The sequence below is a fragment of the Macrobrachium nipponense genome, chromosome 29 (genome assembly GCF_015104395.2).
Source record: "Macrobrachium nipponense isolate FS-2020 chromosome 29, ASM1510439v2, whole genome shotgun sequence".
Taxonomy (NCBI): domain Eukaryota; kingdom Metazoa; phylum Arthropoda; class Malacostraca; order Decapoda; family Palaemonidae; genus Macrobrachium; species Macrobrachium nipponense.
Window position 1 is genome coordinate 47,864,836 of NC_061092.1, and position 20,305 is coordinate 47,885,140.

Sequence of the window (20,305 nt, forward strand, 5' to 3'; positions counted from 1 at the left end):
ATGCTCCAAGCCAGAGCTGTCAAATATGTCAATTTAATGTGATAGGTAGGGGTGTGTTGCCGTTATCAGGCCAGTGGATGTTTGAAATACATAAATAATTTCACTCTCTTAAGTAAGGATAACTCTTCTCTTCCTCCTCTTAATTTTACATTCATTGTCTAGAACTGTAAATGCTCAGGTCTAAAACAGAAATAACTAAGAGTTGTATAAGTCCAAATTAAAAGCACTATTTGTTCAAGGAAAGGAATTTCAGAACAAAGATAGAAAGACAGAATAAAGTTGAGAAGACTTCTAAAAATAGATCGGCTGGAAGGGGAAAGAAGAGAGAAATAGTACATGTATTCTTCACACACTTCCTATATTTTTACCAATTACTTATTTTTAAGGGTAATGTATTAAGCCTTTAAATGAAATTACAGAAATTTTATTTCATTTAAAAGTTACCTTAATACTTGGGGAGCATAATTAGGGACATGTTTAGTGTTCTAACTCTTAGAAATAAGCGTTTATTAGCATTTTTAGAGACTGCGCTAAACTTATCCAAAAATCCAACTTGCACTATGAGGTCTGGAACCTAACCTCACGTAAGATTGTTGTTATATATTCAGCCGAGTCTACTCACTTGTCTTCTGCCTGAATTCCCATCTTATCAAAATCAGTCATTACCCTTTCTGCATGAATTTATTCGTCTTGTTGGCCTCCATCCTACTACTACTATGATTGAGTGTTCTCTCCACACACTCAAACCATGGCCCTCTATGAAGAACATTGGTACCAGAACCAATTTCTGTTTTGGTCTGTATCAAGGTATCTTGTAGCTGGTACCAGTGACCTGCTTCCTTAGTACATTGCTAAAAGGTTTTTAGTATTCTATTAGTGATAGATTTAGTACAAAAAAGGAAAATTAAAAGCAATACTTACTTGATATTTACTTTTTAAATCTTCCTAAAAAATGCCATTTAATGCAAATACTATAATACAGATCACTCGACCATCCTGACATCTTACATGTGAAACATTGCATATTCTAACACAAGGGAAACACTGAACTAAATAAAACTATATGTATATCCCAAGTAATATCTTTATACATTTCATATTAGATCAGAGATACACTTATTCAAAAAGCTATAAATTGGTTCTATTCAGAGAAGGAGCCATAGTACATATTATGACTAAATATTGAAACTGTAAATACCTTAACTTCATCCTAACTGAAAAGAAAAATATTACAGGATATTTAAAAAGGGTACTTAAAATTATTCACACGTCTGTGCTAACTGTAATGAGATCCTACATTAAACTCCTCATAGGTCAAAACAAGGTCCCTTTTCAGCTATTTTGCTTGACAAAAAAATGCACCTTTGGTGGAGCTACATTAAACCTTTATGTTCTGTAAAAGCTAAGGGCTTTCAGGGTATGGTCTGTTATTTGTTTAAATCACAGCTTCCCAGTAAGATTGCAACGAGGCATACTTCTTAAAATTATATATACAAAGGCTACAGTGATTTCTTCCTTTGTGTCTTGCAAGTGTTAAATATGATAAGCACTGTCTTGATACATATTTAATAAAAAAAACTGCATTAGTATGATTGGCATTATGATCCATAATGCATCAAAAGATATTGCATTAACTGGAAAATCTACATACATTAAGCTTGAATCAAATATTTCTAAGTAAAACATAAAGGTATATTTTGGTAAATTTGGACTAGATGATGATAAGAGAACTGAGAAGTGATGTACTGAAGACCTTTATTGACATGTTAAGAGATGAGCTATCATGTACAGTGTAACTAATAAAAAAAAACCTAATCATCATACACTACAATAAAAGCAAACTTTGAGCACACATGAAGCACATCCCTTCTCTTTTTAAATATAAGATGCCTTGCCTTAGCAAACCTTCCATAAGAGATTATATAAGTACACAACTAGTTTAAGAACTTTAAAATTTTTAAAAATTAGCAATTCAAGAGTAAAAACATAAATAAATAAGGAGCTTATAACCAAAGTTATGAACAGACTATGAAATTAAATTTGAAATAAATTCCAGAAACTATGAATCTATTCAACAGTACAAAATAGGAAAGTTTTAACACCATGCTGGTGTACGGCTCACACATGGGCCCATACCTGCTTTTAAAACTGTGCAATCATGATATTTCCTGATAAAATCAGCCCTTTTAAACCAAGTTTTTTTTCAAATTAGTACTAATGTACAGAAAACCTTTTTTCACAGTTTCATCACTATTTCATTAAAACAAAAAAATTATTGAATTCAAAACAATTAACTGCTGTGTGTTAATATAAAATATTAAATCTTACCAGCAGTACTTTGACAGATCTTTACTTATCTTTACTACCTATATGAAGTATATAGTACGTACAGTATATATCATAAAGACAGAAAAAATAAAATACTTAGATGCTAGTTATTCATTAAAATTATAGGCTTTTGCCTTTAAGCTCATCAAAACTATCATTAAGTATCAATTAACCATGAAAATTACAATCTTTTGCTTGAAGACTATCCGGATAGGCATCAACTGAATGCAGTACTCAGAGATATCACTGTTTACTTGCAATAAAGCAATCATATTCCAATATTTTTTAAACTGCCTTTTCTATTTTCACATAACACAAAATCTTCACTCATGAGAATAATAAAGCAAGGTGAAGGCACAAGAATTTTCTGAGAACCAAAAATAAAAAAAAATACAAAAAAAAGGAATACATCTTGATATATACAGTATGTCAGCAGAAACTTGCCAATAACAGCTTAAGTAGTTACAACTCAGTAAATAGTCTGCTTCAAATTATTTTGGCAGTACCAACACCTAGCATTGTTCCTGCTGAAAAGGCAATTATGTACATGTTAAGCAAGTACAATTCATCTACCGTTATCTTGCTATCATCACCTAAGATATGCTTCCTGTACACTTTTCTTGCCTGTTTCATTTGTTTGTTGACCCAACTGTCTGCAGTATGCACTTTCTTATCAAGCTTATCAGCAAGTTTATCCAACTTCTTATCCAACTGTCGGGCAGCATCCTGCAGCACATGCTGGAAAGGACAATATGCTTGTTTATTCTAAATATCTTCCACAAGATGTTCTCAAGTTAAGATTGCTAGAAAGCTTATTTTTTTACATAATGGTACATATACAATGATAATTAAATAGTTCCAATCCTATTTAATACCTAAAAATTTCCCTAAGCCAATTACAAAGCACTATGGTGGATGCAATGTTATACATTTGATGAAATACTTAAAAAACTTACTTTCCATAACAAATTACAGTACAGGTACAAAAGACGATATAATGTAAAACAGTTTGGCAAAGTACTTATATTTATAAACCTTACTACTAAATCTATTCCTAATGGCAAGTTTTGTTCTTATTTCACAATTTAAACCGAGATACACTATTCTTTACTCTACCTGCTTCAAGTGTTTCAGTTTCAAATTCATACTAATTCTTTCCAAGTTCTTCAGTGCTTGGTCAACCTTCTGCAATATATCTTTAGTGAACATGGTTCAGATTTACAATTTTTTAGAACTCAAATTGTTAATTTTTACACTTACTATAGGTCCTGAAATCTTCAATAACATTAAGGATTTCAATAAATTCCTTACAAAACTACAATTAGATTGTGAATGGTACTCATTTTTTATTCAATAAGTCCCTATCATTCCTGCTTTTGCAAACGCTATGTCTATATTGTCAAATTTCAGTAAATATAAGACAAATTTTCGACAAAAAAAAATTTACCCTCTATCCTCAAAGCTTCATGCAAAAACTACCCTGTATTCTCTTTGTTCAAACACACTAAGAGATGAATTTCTCATTCTGAAATAACCAGAAATCATGCAAATCCTTACAGTATCCATGTATTACTTGGCAAAGTCCCTCAAATTTTCCTCCAATGATGAATTCATCACATATCCTGTGTATCATGCAAGCTCCAATTTCAGCAGTTAAGGATAAGCTTACCAAACTTGGGCCATATGTTAGATTAGACTTAATTTAAAATACAAGAGGAGTACTATTAGCTACATCTGGTTAACTCTATCTAAAAGGAATTTTTGTTTATTTCATTACAGTTACCTTTTGGCAGCTGACTTCCCCTACCCCATCCTTAAAAACATTCACATAATTGCATATACCTATGGATACGCACAAGTACAGTATTGCCAAAAATAAATATCAATCAAAACTCCCACTTAAAAATCATAAACACAGCATATATGATTAAAAATGCAGTTGTGAATATTTAGCTTGAAGTGTTAGCTAGCTTTAGCAGGTAACATGTAAAAGCAAGCAGTTGGCATGTCAGTAATGAAATCCATGATTCTATATTAAGTTGTTTATAATTTTTTTTTCGCCCCTTTTAATATTCATTTGGGGCACATAGAATCCAACCTTTTAAATCCGGCACTCCGTATTCCCAGAAACTCCCATTAACAATCAGCCACTGTTAGTTCTTGAGCAGTGACACATCGTTTCAGTTTTTGGTTTTTTCAGACTTTGGAACTGAGGCTTTCTCCATAAATACAAAAGCATATTTTATTTGTAACAAACATATTCTGTGAAACTCAAAAATATACAGCATACAAACAAACCATAATTCACATATGTACTCATGTATCATGTGATCATTAAAATTTTGTCCAAAAACATAATTTCATCATCTACATACGTTGTTTATAATGTGAGATGTATTTACAGTACATTACACTAAGCTAGACTTTTCTATGCATGTCTCAGTTTTGGTAGATACCAATGTTAATGCATATTATATCCAAGTTAGCTTTTAATTAATAAATACACCTAGAAGCAAAATTCAATAGATTAAATGCAAATGTTCATACATTAAATTTGTCTTACAACCTTGTGACTTGTTTAAAATTTCTTGTTTACAAAGGGTTTTTTTATGGGTGATTTCTGTCATCCAGAATTTTCTATGGTCTGGCAGTAGCTTGGTCCCAAGGGTGCTGGTTTTAAGAGGTTGGATTGTACTGACAACCACCAACTAGGATGGCTTCTTTATTTCATATATACAACTGTCTGTCTAAAACAAAAATGTCTGAAAAATGGTTTTGCAAATATATCAAATTACGTACACAAAAAATCTAATAAACCCATTACACATATAAACCTGTGTGATAAAACACTACTGTACGTACTAGTATTTCCAATATTCACTAGTTAGCAATGTTTGCTAATTTCAGTTGGTAGCTTCCGTTAAATGAATGCAGTTTGTATACCTGATTAAATGCCTATTTTTAAAATTTTATTTTAATTCTTACTAATTATAATGCTTTTTACTTCAAAGCACAAATATGTTCAGGACAGCTAAATTCTAAAAGCCCATACAGGTAGTCCCCAGTTATTGGTGGACTCTGTTAATGGCAACCCAGTTTTATGGCGCTTGTCTACAGCCATAAAATCGGCAATTATGGTGCCATAACATGCTAAGTTCTGGTTATTGGCACCATAAGTGCCGTAAATCACCAAGTTTTGGTTAATGGTGGTTTTCGCGTATCAGCTGTGTACGGAACCCTTGCCGATAACTGGGGACTGCCTATAATTATTTTCATTTGTGAATCATAGTCTACTGTTTTGTTAAGTAATATAGTCTTGGCTTTTGCAAGCTATCCCCCAACACACACACACTTAACATGGGATTTTGTACTTTGCATATGATGGAATCCAATTAAATCTGTGCAACAATTGCATTCAAAAGTCACATCATACACAAATATATATGGGGCTTGTATAAACAATTTTCTATGATACTTACAAACCTGATTTTTCAACAATAAAAAAAAATGCTTCTTGTTTAGTTTTGCTATTTCAGTTCACTAGCAAGATGGCCTCTAGTATTATGTCCAAGGAAATCTATTTTTTATTTTTTGTCTCTTGCCCTAACTTTGTAGATATAATTTACTCCAACCTATTAAAAACTACCATTGCTCTTTAGGTTTGCACCTGTTTATGAATGACAAATTTTTTTTAAATTACTACAAATATAATAAAAGTCCTTATAATTTTTTTTAAATATGGCTATTTGACCCTCAGGGTTTTTAAGTTTACTGGGTTAGTAGGAATACTACATGCTTGGGATATACAATTCTCAAAGGACAGCCGGGACATAAGAAAAACAAAAGAGGGATAGAAAATATTAAAACCTTCCCATCTGTGGCAACTACAGCTGTTTTAATGTAATAAATGTTTCAATGTGTGAGACAAAATAAAAGGTGAATACTGCATTAGTTTTTTATCATACTTTTGCATTAGTCTTTAATTATACTTTTATCATGCAATAAACTGAGAAACATCATTGTATAAAATATAAAAGGCCTAGAGAATATAAATTATACTCTTTGGAAAATATCAACTTAGGTTAGTATTAGAGCTATCTGAACAATGAGCCAAAGAGGCATCATTATTAATTTTTTCATAACTAGAAATCTAAAATAACATATAATACTTGAGAAATGTCTTTAGTATTTTATGTAATGAAGCATAGATCAAAATAATAGTGACTTACAATTAACTTAGGAAGATGCTATACCCAACAGAACTCCTCCGCCAAAGCTTGTGGCCAACAATACGTTCTCGCGGGCAAAACGCACCGCCTGAAAATATGGATTTTTTACTCAACCTACAACTAAAAAGAATTAACCTTGGATCCTTACGGAACAGCTACGAAAATCAAACTAAGGGAATTTATAAGAAAAAACATAAGAAACAAAACCAAACACAAGGTTATTCATGAGATTTAACAAGCTTAACTGTGTAGTAGTATGCAGAGGTGAATTTTGCAGTATGAATTGGAAAACAAAACCACTATTTGACTGTAAAGATGATTTCAAGTAATTAACATGCAAAAGCATTTCTTTGACAGCTTATTAGAATCCAATTAAAATTTTTGGGGAAATTGCAACTCAAAATTAGACAATTTTATACAAAAAATAAGGCAATACTGTATTCATCTTTCAGTGGAGCATCCTCTCATATTTCTATTTCCCATTTGACATTTGACAGTAGGGAAAATCAGGGACAAGGTTATAAATATTGAGTAAAGGGAGTGAAATAAAGTGAGCACACATAATACACAGAAAACTAAGCTTAGATTAGGAATTTCAGCACTCTGGATGATGACACGAGAGTAATGTATTATGTGGGGAGATGGAATGAAAGGTAAGCAATGTATTGTGAAAAAATAATGCAATTTCAAAAGATTGGCAATTTCTAAAGTTTTCTAAATTTGAACAAGAACACAATAAAACATTTTAGTCAATTAATTTCACGGGCAAATTCAACTAAAACTTTTTATGCTAAATAGAACATTTTTATGTATCCTTGAATCTTATTGTTAAAATTACCAGTTACTTGAATATTTTGTACAGGCACCTCATCTATCCCAGACTGAAAAAAAATATCCGGTCTTCCATTTCCTTCCTTGACTAGCTTAAGCACAAAAGTTTTCTAAATTTTAAATCTGATGTATCATACTCTCTGCACTTATGCTTTGGTATATTCTTTCTGATGTAAGTTGGCCATACTTTGGCTTCTTTATGCTTCTTTCTCACAAACTCTGTACAAAGCAGCCTATAGTAGTGTGAAAACTCTAAGTATATGTTTGCACCTACTGGTTTTTTGGGAACAAAACTTTTGAGGGTCAAGTGTTTTGGCTTAGTGATTACTACATAATATGTAATAAACACTTTCAGCATGCTGTATCAGATTTTGCGACAATACATCAGTATTATCACCTTTATCATTATTACCTAGTCAAACTTAACAAGTAATTCAAAATACTTCACTTATATGGCTGGCACATGCAATATTTTTCCTTTTTTTCCCTAAAATTTATCTTGAAGACTCATATGGCTGGCAAATGCAATATTTTTCAACTTCATACTAAAATCTTGAAGAAAAATAACAGAATACTAGTACATGTTCACAAGATACCCCTTTTACTCTCTCCCACATTTAACAGGTCATTGCTACATTGAGCTGCAAACTACTGTCCCACTCTAAAGTGTTACATATCACCCTTTAATCAACTTTCTCCTACATTTCATGTGTTAACTCAAGAACTATTCTTAATCGTACAACCTTACTCAGGTGAATTTACCAACCCATCTTCATGGATTCTATGACAAAATTCACACATTATCGCTCTTGCGCACAGGGCAAAAATATAAGGGTGTAAGGTACACGACTTTTCCCAACGCACATGGAAAAGCTTTTTGATTAAATTCGGTAAGTTTGAACTATATATGATATACGCTTCTGGTTATTATGTTGCAAAATGATTGAGTTATTTCCTAAAGAATCAGAACATCTTTACAAGGCTTAGACAATAAAAACGATGTGACGAACGTGAGATTTTTAAGAAAAATCATAAGATATTTTTTGGGAAATAATCATAAAAAATATAATAATTAGGTTTGGGGAGTTTTTTATACCTAAATTGTGTAGAAATGTTTGATCTTTCATGTGGAAATAATAATCTTGCTATAAATGTGTTTACTAATGAGCTGTAATTAACCCTTAAATGCTGAAGGGGTATATTAAAAATCGTCTTCCGTGTGCCGAGGCGGTCTCGGAGTGAGCGCAGAAGCGGAAAAAATATTTTTTTCAAAAAATCACAGCACGCTTAGTTTTCAAGATTAAGAGTTCATTTTTGGCTCCTTTTTTTGTCATTGCCTGAAGTTTAGTATGCAACCATCAGAAATGAAAAAATTATATCATTATCATATATAAATAATGCGATATATGATAGCACGAAAACAAAATTTCATATATAATTGTATTAAAATCACTCTATGCGCAAAACGGTTAAAGGTAACAAGTTAATTTTTTTTCGTTGTAATGTACACTAAATTGCAATCATTTTGGTATATAATACATTGTAAAACGATAAAAGCAACACAGAGAAAATATTATCACAAAATAATGCATGAATTCGTAACGCGCGGACGTAAACAAATATTTTTTTCAAAAATTCACCATAAATCTAAATATTGGCCTAGACTCTTCCAATTTCTTTCAAAATGAAGACAAATGATTGAATATTACTATACTGTAAGAGTATTAGCTTACAATTGCAGTTTTTGACCATATCTGACGAGTTAAAGCTGGCCGAATGTCGAATTTTTTTATATATTTTTTTTCATATGCAATTATTTTGGAAATTAGAAAAGCTACAACCTTCAAATATTTTTTGTGCTATTGTACATGAAATTGTGCACATTTTCATATATAAAACTCTATGAAATGCCTAATATGAAACGGAGCAAATATTCCGAGAATACGACATACGCATTTCGGAGATTTGTGGCGGAGAATCCGCGAGTGGAGGGAAGGAAAGGTTTTTTTTTTAAATTCACCATAAATCTAAATATTGTGCTAGACACTTCGAATTTATTTCAAGATGAAGATAAATGACTGAATATTACTAGACTGTAAGAGTTTTAGCTTACAATTGTGTTTTTCGACCATTTCGGTAGAGTCAAAGTTGACTGAACGTGGTTTTTTTTCTATTTATCGTGATTTATATGCAAATATTTCAAAAATGAGAAAAGCTACAACCTTCAATTATTTTTGGTTGTACTCTACGTGAAATTGCACACATTTTCATATATAAAACTTTATGTAACGGCTAATTTAAAATGGTGCAAACATTACCACAATTGCACATATGATTTTTTCGGTGATTTTTTCGGAAGTTACCGCGCGGATGTAAAGAAAATTTTATTTTTTTCATAAATTCACCATAAATCGAAATATTGTGCTAGAGACTTCCAATTTGTTGTAAAATGAAGGTAAATGATTGAATATTACTAAAATATAAGAGTTTTAGCTTACAATTACGTTTTTCGACCATTTCGGTAGAGTCAAAGTTGACCGAAGGTTGAAATTTTGGCACTTATCGTTATTTATATAAAAATGTCTCAAAACTGATAAAAGCTACAATCAAGAGTATTTTTTTGTTGTATTCTACATAAAAATGCGCACATTTTCATATATAATACTTCATGTAACGGCTAATAAATGGTACAAAAATTATGTCAAAGTGACTAAATAATTTCCGAGAAGTGTCACCATTACTTTTTAGTGCGGCAAGAAAGACATTCGCGCTTGTGCGCCTGAGTAACGATTGTAAACAAAACAACACCTTGATCCGTGAACTCCCAGCATCCCCCAAGGCGCGTGATTCAAGAGTTTTCGGCTGGTAAGCCTATAAGTATTTTTCCGCGAATTTTTAAAAAAACTTTTGTATGTCGACGTAAAATACGTCCAGTCAGCACCCGAGAGACAAAAAATATTGACGTAAAATACGTCCACTCGGCGTTTAAGGGTTAATTAAAACATGCTAATTTATTACGGAGTGCAATTTTCAGATTTTCCAACCTACTTATGTTGACGTTTTGTATCGTAGTTAAGTAAGCTAGCAGCATCGGGTTTGCATTTTCTTCAAGAATCATCATCTGTCAACCCAATGGCGTCAACTATGTTTTCTATGATTGACGCATCTTTTTTGCGTGAATTTTTCCCGAAAATAACTTACATGTGATGCGCCATGTACTTACAGAAAAAATTTATTGACACGCTATGCATCATCAGATCACAAGAGGGTTAGGCTGGGAAAACTTATTATGGAAATAAAATGAGTAAGATACAAAATAGTACTCAAAACCAAAAAATAAAAAGGGAAACATATAATCATTCTTATTGTAAACTGATGCCTGTTAAGTTTTAAAAACTGTTATTATATGTAGTGTCTTTCTACTATACTTACTCCATGACAAATCAAATTATAATCCCAAGAATAAAATAATATCAGTTAAATGACCCGATTATTACTCAATTCAGGTACCCTAATCAATAAATTTGAGCTAAAACACATTAACTGTAATACTTTACAAGAGTAATAAGTATCACGTACTACATCATAAGCAATGTAATCTAAGGCAACAAAAAAAAGGGACAATTATACTTCTATTTTTGAAGCTCACTAACCATTCAGATATTAAATTATCCTCAAAACTATGCTTACTCACAAACATAAAACATTATCAGAATCTCTTATAGATAAAACAACCACTGTTATATGCATTTCATTTGTTTGGTTTTATGTACAGCCCTCCACAGAGATGATTCCCTCTCTGGTGGGCTCTTGTATGTTCCCTAAATAAGTTGCGTCTTATATTTTACAATTGTTTTTTAGTGTTTTCTCATCAATATCATAGCTCCTGCAGAATAGGAATCTTTATTCCATTTTAAATTTCCATTCTTCTTGTATGATCTTCACTTCAGGCAGTATTTTGTTGTACATAGTATAGTCTTAGAAGTCTTTGGTCCTTTTTTAAATTTGCTTTCTTCTTGTATGATCACTTCAGGTGGTATTTTCCTGTACATATAATCTTGGTGAGCAATGCTCAAATGCTTTCTCACCTGACTTACAATTTGTTCTAGGTTCAAACAGCCTATATACTTCACTTGCATGTCTGATCACAATATTCATTTCAGGTCTGATGAAACTTTAGCAGTTTCTTATACATGTGGTTCACCATATATACGTAAGTGTTTTAAAGACTATAAGAAGTATTTTGTATTCTATTCTTGCTTTTACTGGGTGCCAATGCAGCTCGATTAGTGGCAGGGTTATTCTGTCATGGTAACATTAACATACCTAATACTTTTTTTTGCAGTAGTCAAGACTCAAAAGTATTTGGTTACAAATTGCTGTTTTTGGAGTATCTTCATTTAAATATTTTCTGATAAATGCAATGTTTCTAATAAGATAGTTACAGAGTTTTTACAATAAGCAATATATGATTTTTCATCGATATCTTATTATCAATAGATACTCATAAGTTCCTCACTGCCGCTACAATGTTTATGGATGACGAGCCAATAGTTATTCTTTTGAAGCGTTCATATTTTTGTAGTGCACTATTAGTAGATCCAAATAACATCCAATTTTTTATATCTTTCATTATTGCATCAATTTTACTAAAGGCATCTTCTACCATTTCAAGAGGAAAATAGAATTAAATATCATCAGCATACAGTTTATAACTATCCTAGTGCTTCTTTAGGATTCTAGATAATTCAATTGTGTAAATGCCAAAAAGCAGTGACAAATGTTGATTAAAGACGATGATGATGAATTAGCCGTGCAGTCTGATGAATGACGATGACGATATGACTGCACAGCTAAGAAAAGGAGTTACTACATCTCTGAGGACACCTCTTCACCTTCAGGAGGCGCTTTGGGAGGCTTTGGAGGGTCCTTCTTCATACGTGTGATGAACATATGATGATTGGCAGCTGCTGCTGTTGTTGCTTCTTCATGGTTGTGAGGGTTTGATTACAGGGCTCCAATGTAGTATCAAGAATGTTGGAAAACTTCAAGGAGTGTTCCATGTAAGGATTCCATGTTGCAACAAACTCCTGGATGTTGTTGATCATTCTTTTAACTTGGGACAGGTGTTCCAAAGTCAGACCACTCTCCTTCTCCTGCTCCTGCTCCTCTCCTGAACCTGGGAGTGTCTTCTTCCTAGCTGGCAGACTTCGTCAGCTCTTCCAAACCCTGGTCCGTCAGGGGTCAGAGTGGGCATCAATGAGGGTGCAGACTTCATCCTTGGTGATATTGTCACAACTTTCTCCAGCATGCATTCAGGGTCTCCTTCGTGTCCTTCAGTGACCGGTCAATGACAGACCGACACGTAGCAATCGTGAATTTACGCCAATAGGATTTCAGCATAAATTCACTGTCACGGTCCATTGTGTCAACAAGGTGCTGGAAGGAATTCCTGGTGTATAGTGCCTTAAAGGCACGGATCACGCCCTGGTCCATAGGGTGGAGGAGAGAGGTGGTGTTGGGAGGGAGGCACTAGAGCTGGACTCCCTTGTAATAAAGATCGAGAGGGTGGTCACCAGCATTGTCATTTGCCTAACTTAAGGAATGAGGTTTTGATGGAACCAGTACTCCGTAAGGACTTTCGTGATCCAGGTCTTGGGGGTTGTGCAGCCAGAACACAGGCAGCAATGCCTTGTTCTTATTTTTGAGTGCCCTGGGATTTGCAGCCTTGTAAACAAGGCCTGGTTTCAGCATAAAGCTAGCTACATTCCTGCACATCAGGAGGGTCACCCTGTCCTTTTGTGGCTGAATCCAGAGGCTTTAGCTTTGTCCTTCATAAGGTATGTCTGGGATGGATTCTTTTTCCAGAACAGGCCAGTTCCATCAATATTGAAGACCTGTTCTATTCAGTATCCTTTCTCCTGCAGAATCTTCTTAGAGGTCTAAGGATATTTTGCAGCCACCTTTGTCAGCAGATGCAGCTGCCCCATATAGGGAAACAGATTTTAGATGGAACCTTTTCTGGAACTGGTGGAACCATCCTTTGTTCTGAAAACCTTGGGGAGCTGATGATGGTCCTGGTTGTGGCTCCTCTTCTTCTTCAGGAGCTGGTTCATCAAAGCCCAAGAATTCTAATTTCCCTTCTTCATCGCCGTCCTGTGCCTCTACATCACCACCTTCTGTAGCAGTTGATAGCTACTGGTAGACTTGTTGTGCTTTCTCACATATGATCTTGGAGTCAAGGGGCACACTCTTCTTATGGCAGTCTTTGATCCAGAAAGTAGATTCCATTTTCATAATTGCTTTGTTTCTCACTGTGGACACTGGCTTTGATGTACCATAACATGTCATGCTCACTTTCCTATTTCACTTTTTTTTTGTTTTAATGTATCTCACCGTACTCTCGTTCATACTGAAATAGTGGCCAACAGCAGCGAAACTTTTACCCTCCTTCAACATATCGAGAACTTTCACCTTCTCGTCGAGCTTCATTACAGTCTTCTTTCTCTTAGGCTCTTTGCCAGAAGCCTTAGGAGGAGCAGGGTACTTTTTAGGAGCCATTTTTGGCATGATTCACATGGATATTTGCTGATACATATAACACAGCTTCATGCATACATTCGCTTGTAACAGTAACTTTCTATGCAGTGAGGCTGAAGGAGAGAGATGCATGATACCCACAATTCCATCTTTGTGAGATGGGACTGGGTTTCAACCAATCAATGCCAAGTGTACAGCTGATGAGAAACAAGAAAAATGAATGCTGCTCCTGGATTGGCTGCTCTGCAGACAACAGCCAATAGCGTTTTGAGTATCATTTTCTCTGGGTACTGCTCAAGAAGTCACAGCATCATAAGATCTGTTTATCTGTAGAAAGTTGGCTTGGGTGAAGCATCTTTTAAGAAAAACTTATATTATTATTTAAATTTTGCTGTGTTTACATTGTTATTACAGAACAGTAATATTTGAAAATGAATCAATCTTTTTTTCTTAATAAAAAATGTATTTAGTCACGAAAATAGACTTAGTACGTATGCATGAAAATACGTACTGCGTGCCGCAGACTGAAATATACGTACCCTGCTATTCCTGTTGTCTTACATATTTTAGATATGCTCTGCATACGTTTACTATAATTTTTCTTCCTTCCCTTCCCAATGTAGTCTTAGACATCATGTCAGCAACATCACTCCGCTTACCTGGGATATACTCCACAAGAAAATCAAAATAACTCAAATCCTCTACCATTCGCACAGTCCCGGCATCAACTCCTATCATTCTCTACAGACATACTAGAGGCTGGTGGTCTGTACATACCACAAACCTCATACCATACAAAACAGGTTGTAAAGCGTTCGTACAGAATTGTAACACAGCCAACTCTCTCTCAACAGCCGAGTACTTTCGCTTTGCCAAACTAAATGCCTTACTTACATACGCTATCACTCGATCTCTTTCAATCCCATTCACTACTTGTTTTTTCATCAAACATCCGTCCATCGACACTCCACTCGCATCCATATACACTTCTAACTTACTGGTATCTGCACTATAGTCAGGGTAAGCCAAATCTACAATAGTGGAGTAGGATAAGAATGAGAATGAATTGCTAACAATGGAGGACACTGAGGAGATGCAGCAGAATTGTTTTGGGGTGAGTAAGTTGAGGAGGTCTATTAGAAAGGGAGTACCTGGGACAAGATGGCCTTTGTTGTTGAGTAAATGGACGCAGTTTGCTGAGAGGTTTGTGTTGTGTGAAGGCGTGGTGTATTTTTCAATTTTCTTAATGAGCAGAGCAGTGGGGATGTGCATGTTAGTTCTTGAGAAATATGGACAAATGGGGAAGTTTGAGTGAATGAAAGCGCGTCTCTTTTCCCCATGTCTGAGGAAAATTTGTAAGAATGTGGTAGTTACGAGTGAAGAATGTCAGATGGGAAAGTATCAGAGATTGTATACTAACCCATCAGTTTTGAAGTTGAGTATGAAAGAACCATTTGAATTGGTGGCAACTGATTCTGTAACTTTACCGGTATATGCAAGAGGAAATGTAGAAGCAGTTGTTATGGTACATCATAAGAGTAAGTTTGTAAGTTGTGCAGCTTTGAAGAATAAGACTAGTGAGAGTGTTGCAAAAGTAGTCAGTATGGTCTTGTTGCCTGAGTGTGTGAGGAAGCCAGTAAGAATGTTGAGTGATAATGGGCTGGAGTTTGTTGGTAGGCCTTTTGAGCGAATATTGAAAGTTTGGGGTCGAGCATGTAATAACAACTTCATACATGCCAAGCGCAAATGAATTGGCGGAACAAACCATAAGGGCTCTGAGTGAGATGATACAAATGTTGACTGATAGAGAGAATGAATGGGACTTGTTGTTAGGAAGTGGTAGCAATGTATAATGGGTAAGTACATAAAAGCACAGGTATACCTCGAAGTGAGTATGTGATGAATTATGAGAGGTATGGAGAGCAAGGTTGGATTTGAATGAGGATGAGCGGGATGTGTGGAGACAGGTGAATGAAAGGTTTGAGAGTTTCAGAGTAGGTGATAAGGTGTTGAAGGAAGTGGCTGAGAAACAGTAAGTAAGATGTGTGAGAAGTATGAAGGTCCACATGTAGTGAACACAGTTTGGAATGAAGAAGGAAATGTAAAGGTATACGAGTTCATCATATTCAGTTGAAAAGATGGAGAGAACCACCAAAATACATAGTAGAGCATCCCATTAGGAAGTTATTAAGGAAGGAAAAGGAAAAGGAAAAGGAAAATAAAGAAATAAAAGAAGAGTTTTTGTAAATTAAAGTCTTCTGTAGAAGAAGGCAGGTATTATGAGGCACATCAAATATACAGAACATTGTATTTTAGTTGGTAGATGAGAATGAGTAAGAGCTGAGACTCCCCTTCACCTGTGCACCACAGTGGTAGCTAAGAGACAGTTTTGCCAGTTGGTTATGGCTCCTCAGCAGCGCTGAGGGAAGTCGTCAATTCCAGGCTATGCACCTATGAGCAGCTGGAAATAACAATTCAGTAATTGGAAAAGAACAACCAGAAGAGAGGCTCTCTGCCAAAGAAGCTGCCAACATGAGGAAAATCAAAAGTCCAAGCTTAGGGTTCTTAGGTGGTCGGGGTAACGTTAAGTTAGGTATTAGAGAATAAGATTAGACTAAGTTGCGTACTGTAAGATCAGCATTAATAAATTAAGTTATTGTAAGACTGGTGTTAATAAGTTAAGGAGAATCAGAGTTTTATTTAAGAATACTTTCAAACCTGTTCCCAATAGTATCCTGCTCCCCTTGTGTAACTTGAAAAGCCCCCACACCAGCAGTAGAACACCTATACAAGCGTTCTTCTATGTCCTTCCTTATTTGCCTTTAGAAAGAAGGCTGAAAGAGAAATACGTGTGTGTGCCCAAATGTTGCTGACTGGTGCAGGGAAATCACAGCGGCATCCTCCAGGCCTGCTGTCTCTTGTTGCAAGAGGGAATACCCTTCGAGGCAACAAGAAAGAGCACGAGACCTGATAATGGTAAAGAAGAATTGCTCCTTAAGTGGCAGCTGATGGGAGAAGAGAACTTGATTGGGAATCTCGAAATTTGGAATGAACTCCTTGTCCGGAGAAAAGGTATTCATCTAGTCGAGAATGACCTCACACACAAGGAATGCAGTGCCTCTTAGAACACCCTTGTCTCTCCTGAAAGAGCAAGGGTATTGAGCATTGAAGATTATTCACAGGGGAAGCTGCGGTCCTATTCCCGGGATCAATGTGCTGACGAATTGGTGCAAAGATCTCTGCTGATTGAAAATCAATAATATTTGTATTTAAAGAAAACCCTTGAGTTTTCATGAGGTGCTAAACTTCCGATTTCCTCTCCTTGAAGGAAGATTTGACAGGACCTAATAAACTTTCCTTGACTACTCAAGTGTATGATGAGATGATCTGAGGATCAATCTTGAGATACTAACTTTTGTAGTTGAATTCCAAAAAAGTGAAACTCATGGGAATTCTCTCTGTCCACATTGCACCTCTCGGAACAACAGGTAAGAAGGAGAAAGTGCATTCCTACCTGTCCTGTTAGATGAACCAGCAGGAGGGGTAGACCATGGGCAGTCATCAATTTCTGATGACTGGACTGCATCATGGGGAAGAAGGGTACTTATGCCATGGCAAAGCACCAACCTGATGAGAGCATAAGTCCTCTCGGCCAGAGGCGAGCGCTCGATTTCTTCATATTCTATTCCCTTTTAAACTATAAAAAAAATAGCTAACTTTGCTTATATTAAGATAGAGCTTGGGTAACAAGGCAATTCAAGAATGAAAAGAACAATCTACTAAGTGTGAAAAATAAAAACTATGGAAAGTAAGGAAAACTAATGGTACCTCAACCATCACCCACTTGAGATAATGAGTGTTTTGGGTACAAAACTACATTTATATCATTAGGATTTCAATTTCACATTTGAACACTGACATTTTCAATTATCAAACCAGTTTTACTGTTATTTTTCAATTAACTTGAAACCTTGAGTAGACCAGCAGCCCAGAGTGTTTATTCCGAGTTTTGAACCCAAAAGGTTTGACCCCCTAGAAAAATAGTGCCTACTCCCAAAATCTCAAAAATGTATTGCTGTCAGATCAGAACTCTGGCTTAAGTATAAAAAGTGAACCAAAAACTGGAAAAAAAAAAAAAAAAAAAAAATATAGTCAAAATGTAAAACATATGCTTCAAACTTTTCTTAAACCTTCCTTGGAGTTTCCTGAACACAGAATAAGCAATGCCAGCGATGTCAAGGCTGGCTCTATGTCTGCCAGCAGCTTCCAAAGTGGAGTTCAAATTCACATTTATTACGAGTAAGGAACATATGCCTGAAACTTTCATAAAACCTTCCTTGAGACCCCATGCACTCAAATGACCAATGCCAGCAAATTTATCTCTTGACTTTCCACCCACCAGCAATTCCTAAATCCATCAGAGGTTTAATTAAATGACTATTTTCTTCTTTTCCAAGAAAAAAAGTGCTTATTTTTCTAAAATTACAATTAGCCATTATGATATGTGTTACATTTTGAATGCAATTGTATATAATAATGAAATAATTATTAGAAATAAAACTGAGTTCATGAGGAATATTTTTACCACAGTTTCAGCCTTGTGTTCTTGACAATGAAAAAAGTGAAACTGAACCTCTGATGGATTTAAGCGTTGCTGGTGGGTGGAGAGCCAGAGATAAATTTGCTGGCATTGGTCATTCCGAGTTCATGGTGTCCCAAGGAAGGTTTTATGAAATTTTCAGGCTTACATTCTTTACTCGGAATAAACGTGAATTTGAAACTCCCTTTAGAAGCTGCTGGTGGACATAAAGCCAGCCTTGATATTGCTGGCATTGCTCATTCTGTGTTCTGGAGACTCCAAGGAAGGTTTTAGGGAAAGTTTCAAGCATATTTTTTTCATTGTTTATTTTATTTTATTTTTTTCTAAGGGTTCACTTTTTATACTTAAGCCAGAGTTCTGATCCAAAGCCAGAGTTCTCATCTGATAGCAATATACATTCTTGAGGTTTTGGGGGTAGGCACTAGTACTTATCTAGGGGGTTAAACATTTTGTGTTCAAACCTCAGAATCAACACTCTGGGCTCCTGCTCTTAGAGGCACTGGGGTCAATTATTTATATTTCAGTGCATTTGAACAGGAAGAGGTATGAAAACTGTATGATTGACAACAGATCCTTAAAGGTATGTATGAAACAGTATGATACAAGACACATACATTGTTCAGTATCAAACGTGTCAACTGAAACTTGTATCATACAGGAAAACTGTATGATTGGCAACAGTTCCTTAAAAGTAAATATGGTACAACACATGTTCAGTATCAAACACAGAAAAATCATATCAAAATAGGTAGCAAGAAAATATCCTTAAGTAAGGTCTTTAAAAATAGAAAAATTGGATGAAAAAAAAAGGACATCCCCCCCCCCCCCCACAACACACACACACACACACACACACACGAACCACAAAAGCTTTTTTTCACAGCCCTAGGTAAGATTAAATTTTAAAAAATGTGAACTAGGGGTAATTACTACTACCAAATGTTCAACAAGAGAATAAATCAAGAATTACTGCTCCGAGTTTGATATTTGATTTTATGAAAATCAGGCTGTCAAACCTAACACTAGGGCACTTTTGGCCATTCAGCACTTAAGACAGTGAAAAGAGGGAGCTGAAGTGGTTGGACAGCAAGAAATGAAATAAGGTAAGGAGATCTAAAGATAAAATTGGGAGAACCCAAAATTTCCAGTAATGATGAAGTTTTCATAATAAAATTAATATTGTAATACAGTGGGCTCCCCGTATTCGTGTTCTCCGGATTCACAGATTTTTCTCTGGACCATATCTACCCATTATTTGCGGTGAATTCGCCTATTTGCGGGATTTTCCAACGATAAATAATCACTAATTAGTGTATTTTGATGTTATTTTCATGCCTAAATACATTTTTATAATACAAAAATGATTTACTAATTTTAAAATATTAATATTGATCAATACTGTATTAGTAAGTTTAATAAGATTAAATTATATCACATAATAACTAATAATTCTCTCTCTCTCTCTCTTACAGATAAATGATTTACTAAATTTCAAAAATTAATATTAATGTAAAGAGCAATCACTTCAATAAAGAAAATACTACAGTGAATTAGTAAGATTTTAGTTTATAAATTTTAAAAATTATGTAAGAATGAAAGAAATCCTAGTCTTCACGCATCTTTCTTTCAAACTCCAGGTCGATCGGTCTCTCTCTGATACATACAATACTGGATTACGTAGCTGGCAAGCCTACACAGTCCAACAATGCTGAAGTCGGACCGAATCTGATTCTCGTTTCATGTTCAATCACTCTGGTACTGAATCATCGTAAGTCAG

General features: G+C 34.9%; 1 protein-coding gene across 3 annotated transcripts in view; it reads right to left on the bottom strand.

Moving 5' to 3' along the window:
- Nucleotides 1-916: 916 nt before the first annotated feature.
- LOC135206267 (FUN14 domain-containing protein 1-like) overlaps nt 917-20,305 on the bottom strand; it is a 116,653-nt gene continuing 97,264 nt past the window's right edge. For all 3 annotated transcript variants that reach the window (XM_064237684.1, XM_064237685.1, XM_064237686.1), the window contains one exon: nt 917-3,066. In XM_064237684.1, the coding sequence (XP_064093754.1) occupies nt 2,815-3,066 (252 nt within the window). In that variant the 3' untranslated portion in view covers nt 917-2,814. The remainder of the gene's footprint in view (nt 3,067-20,305) is intronic.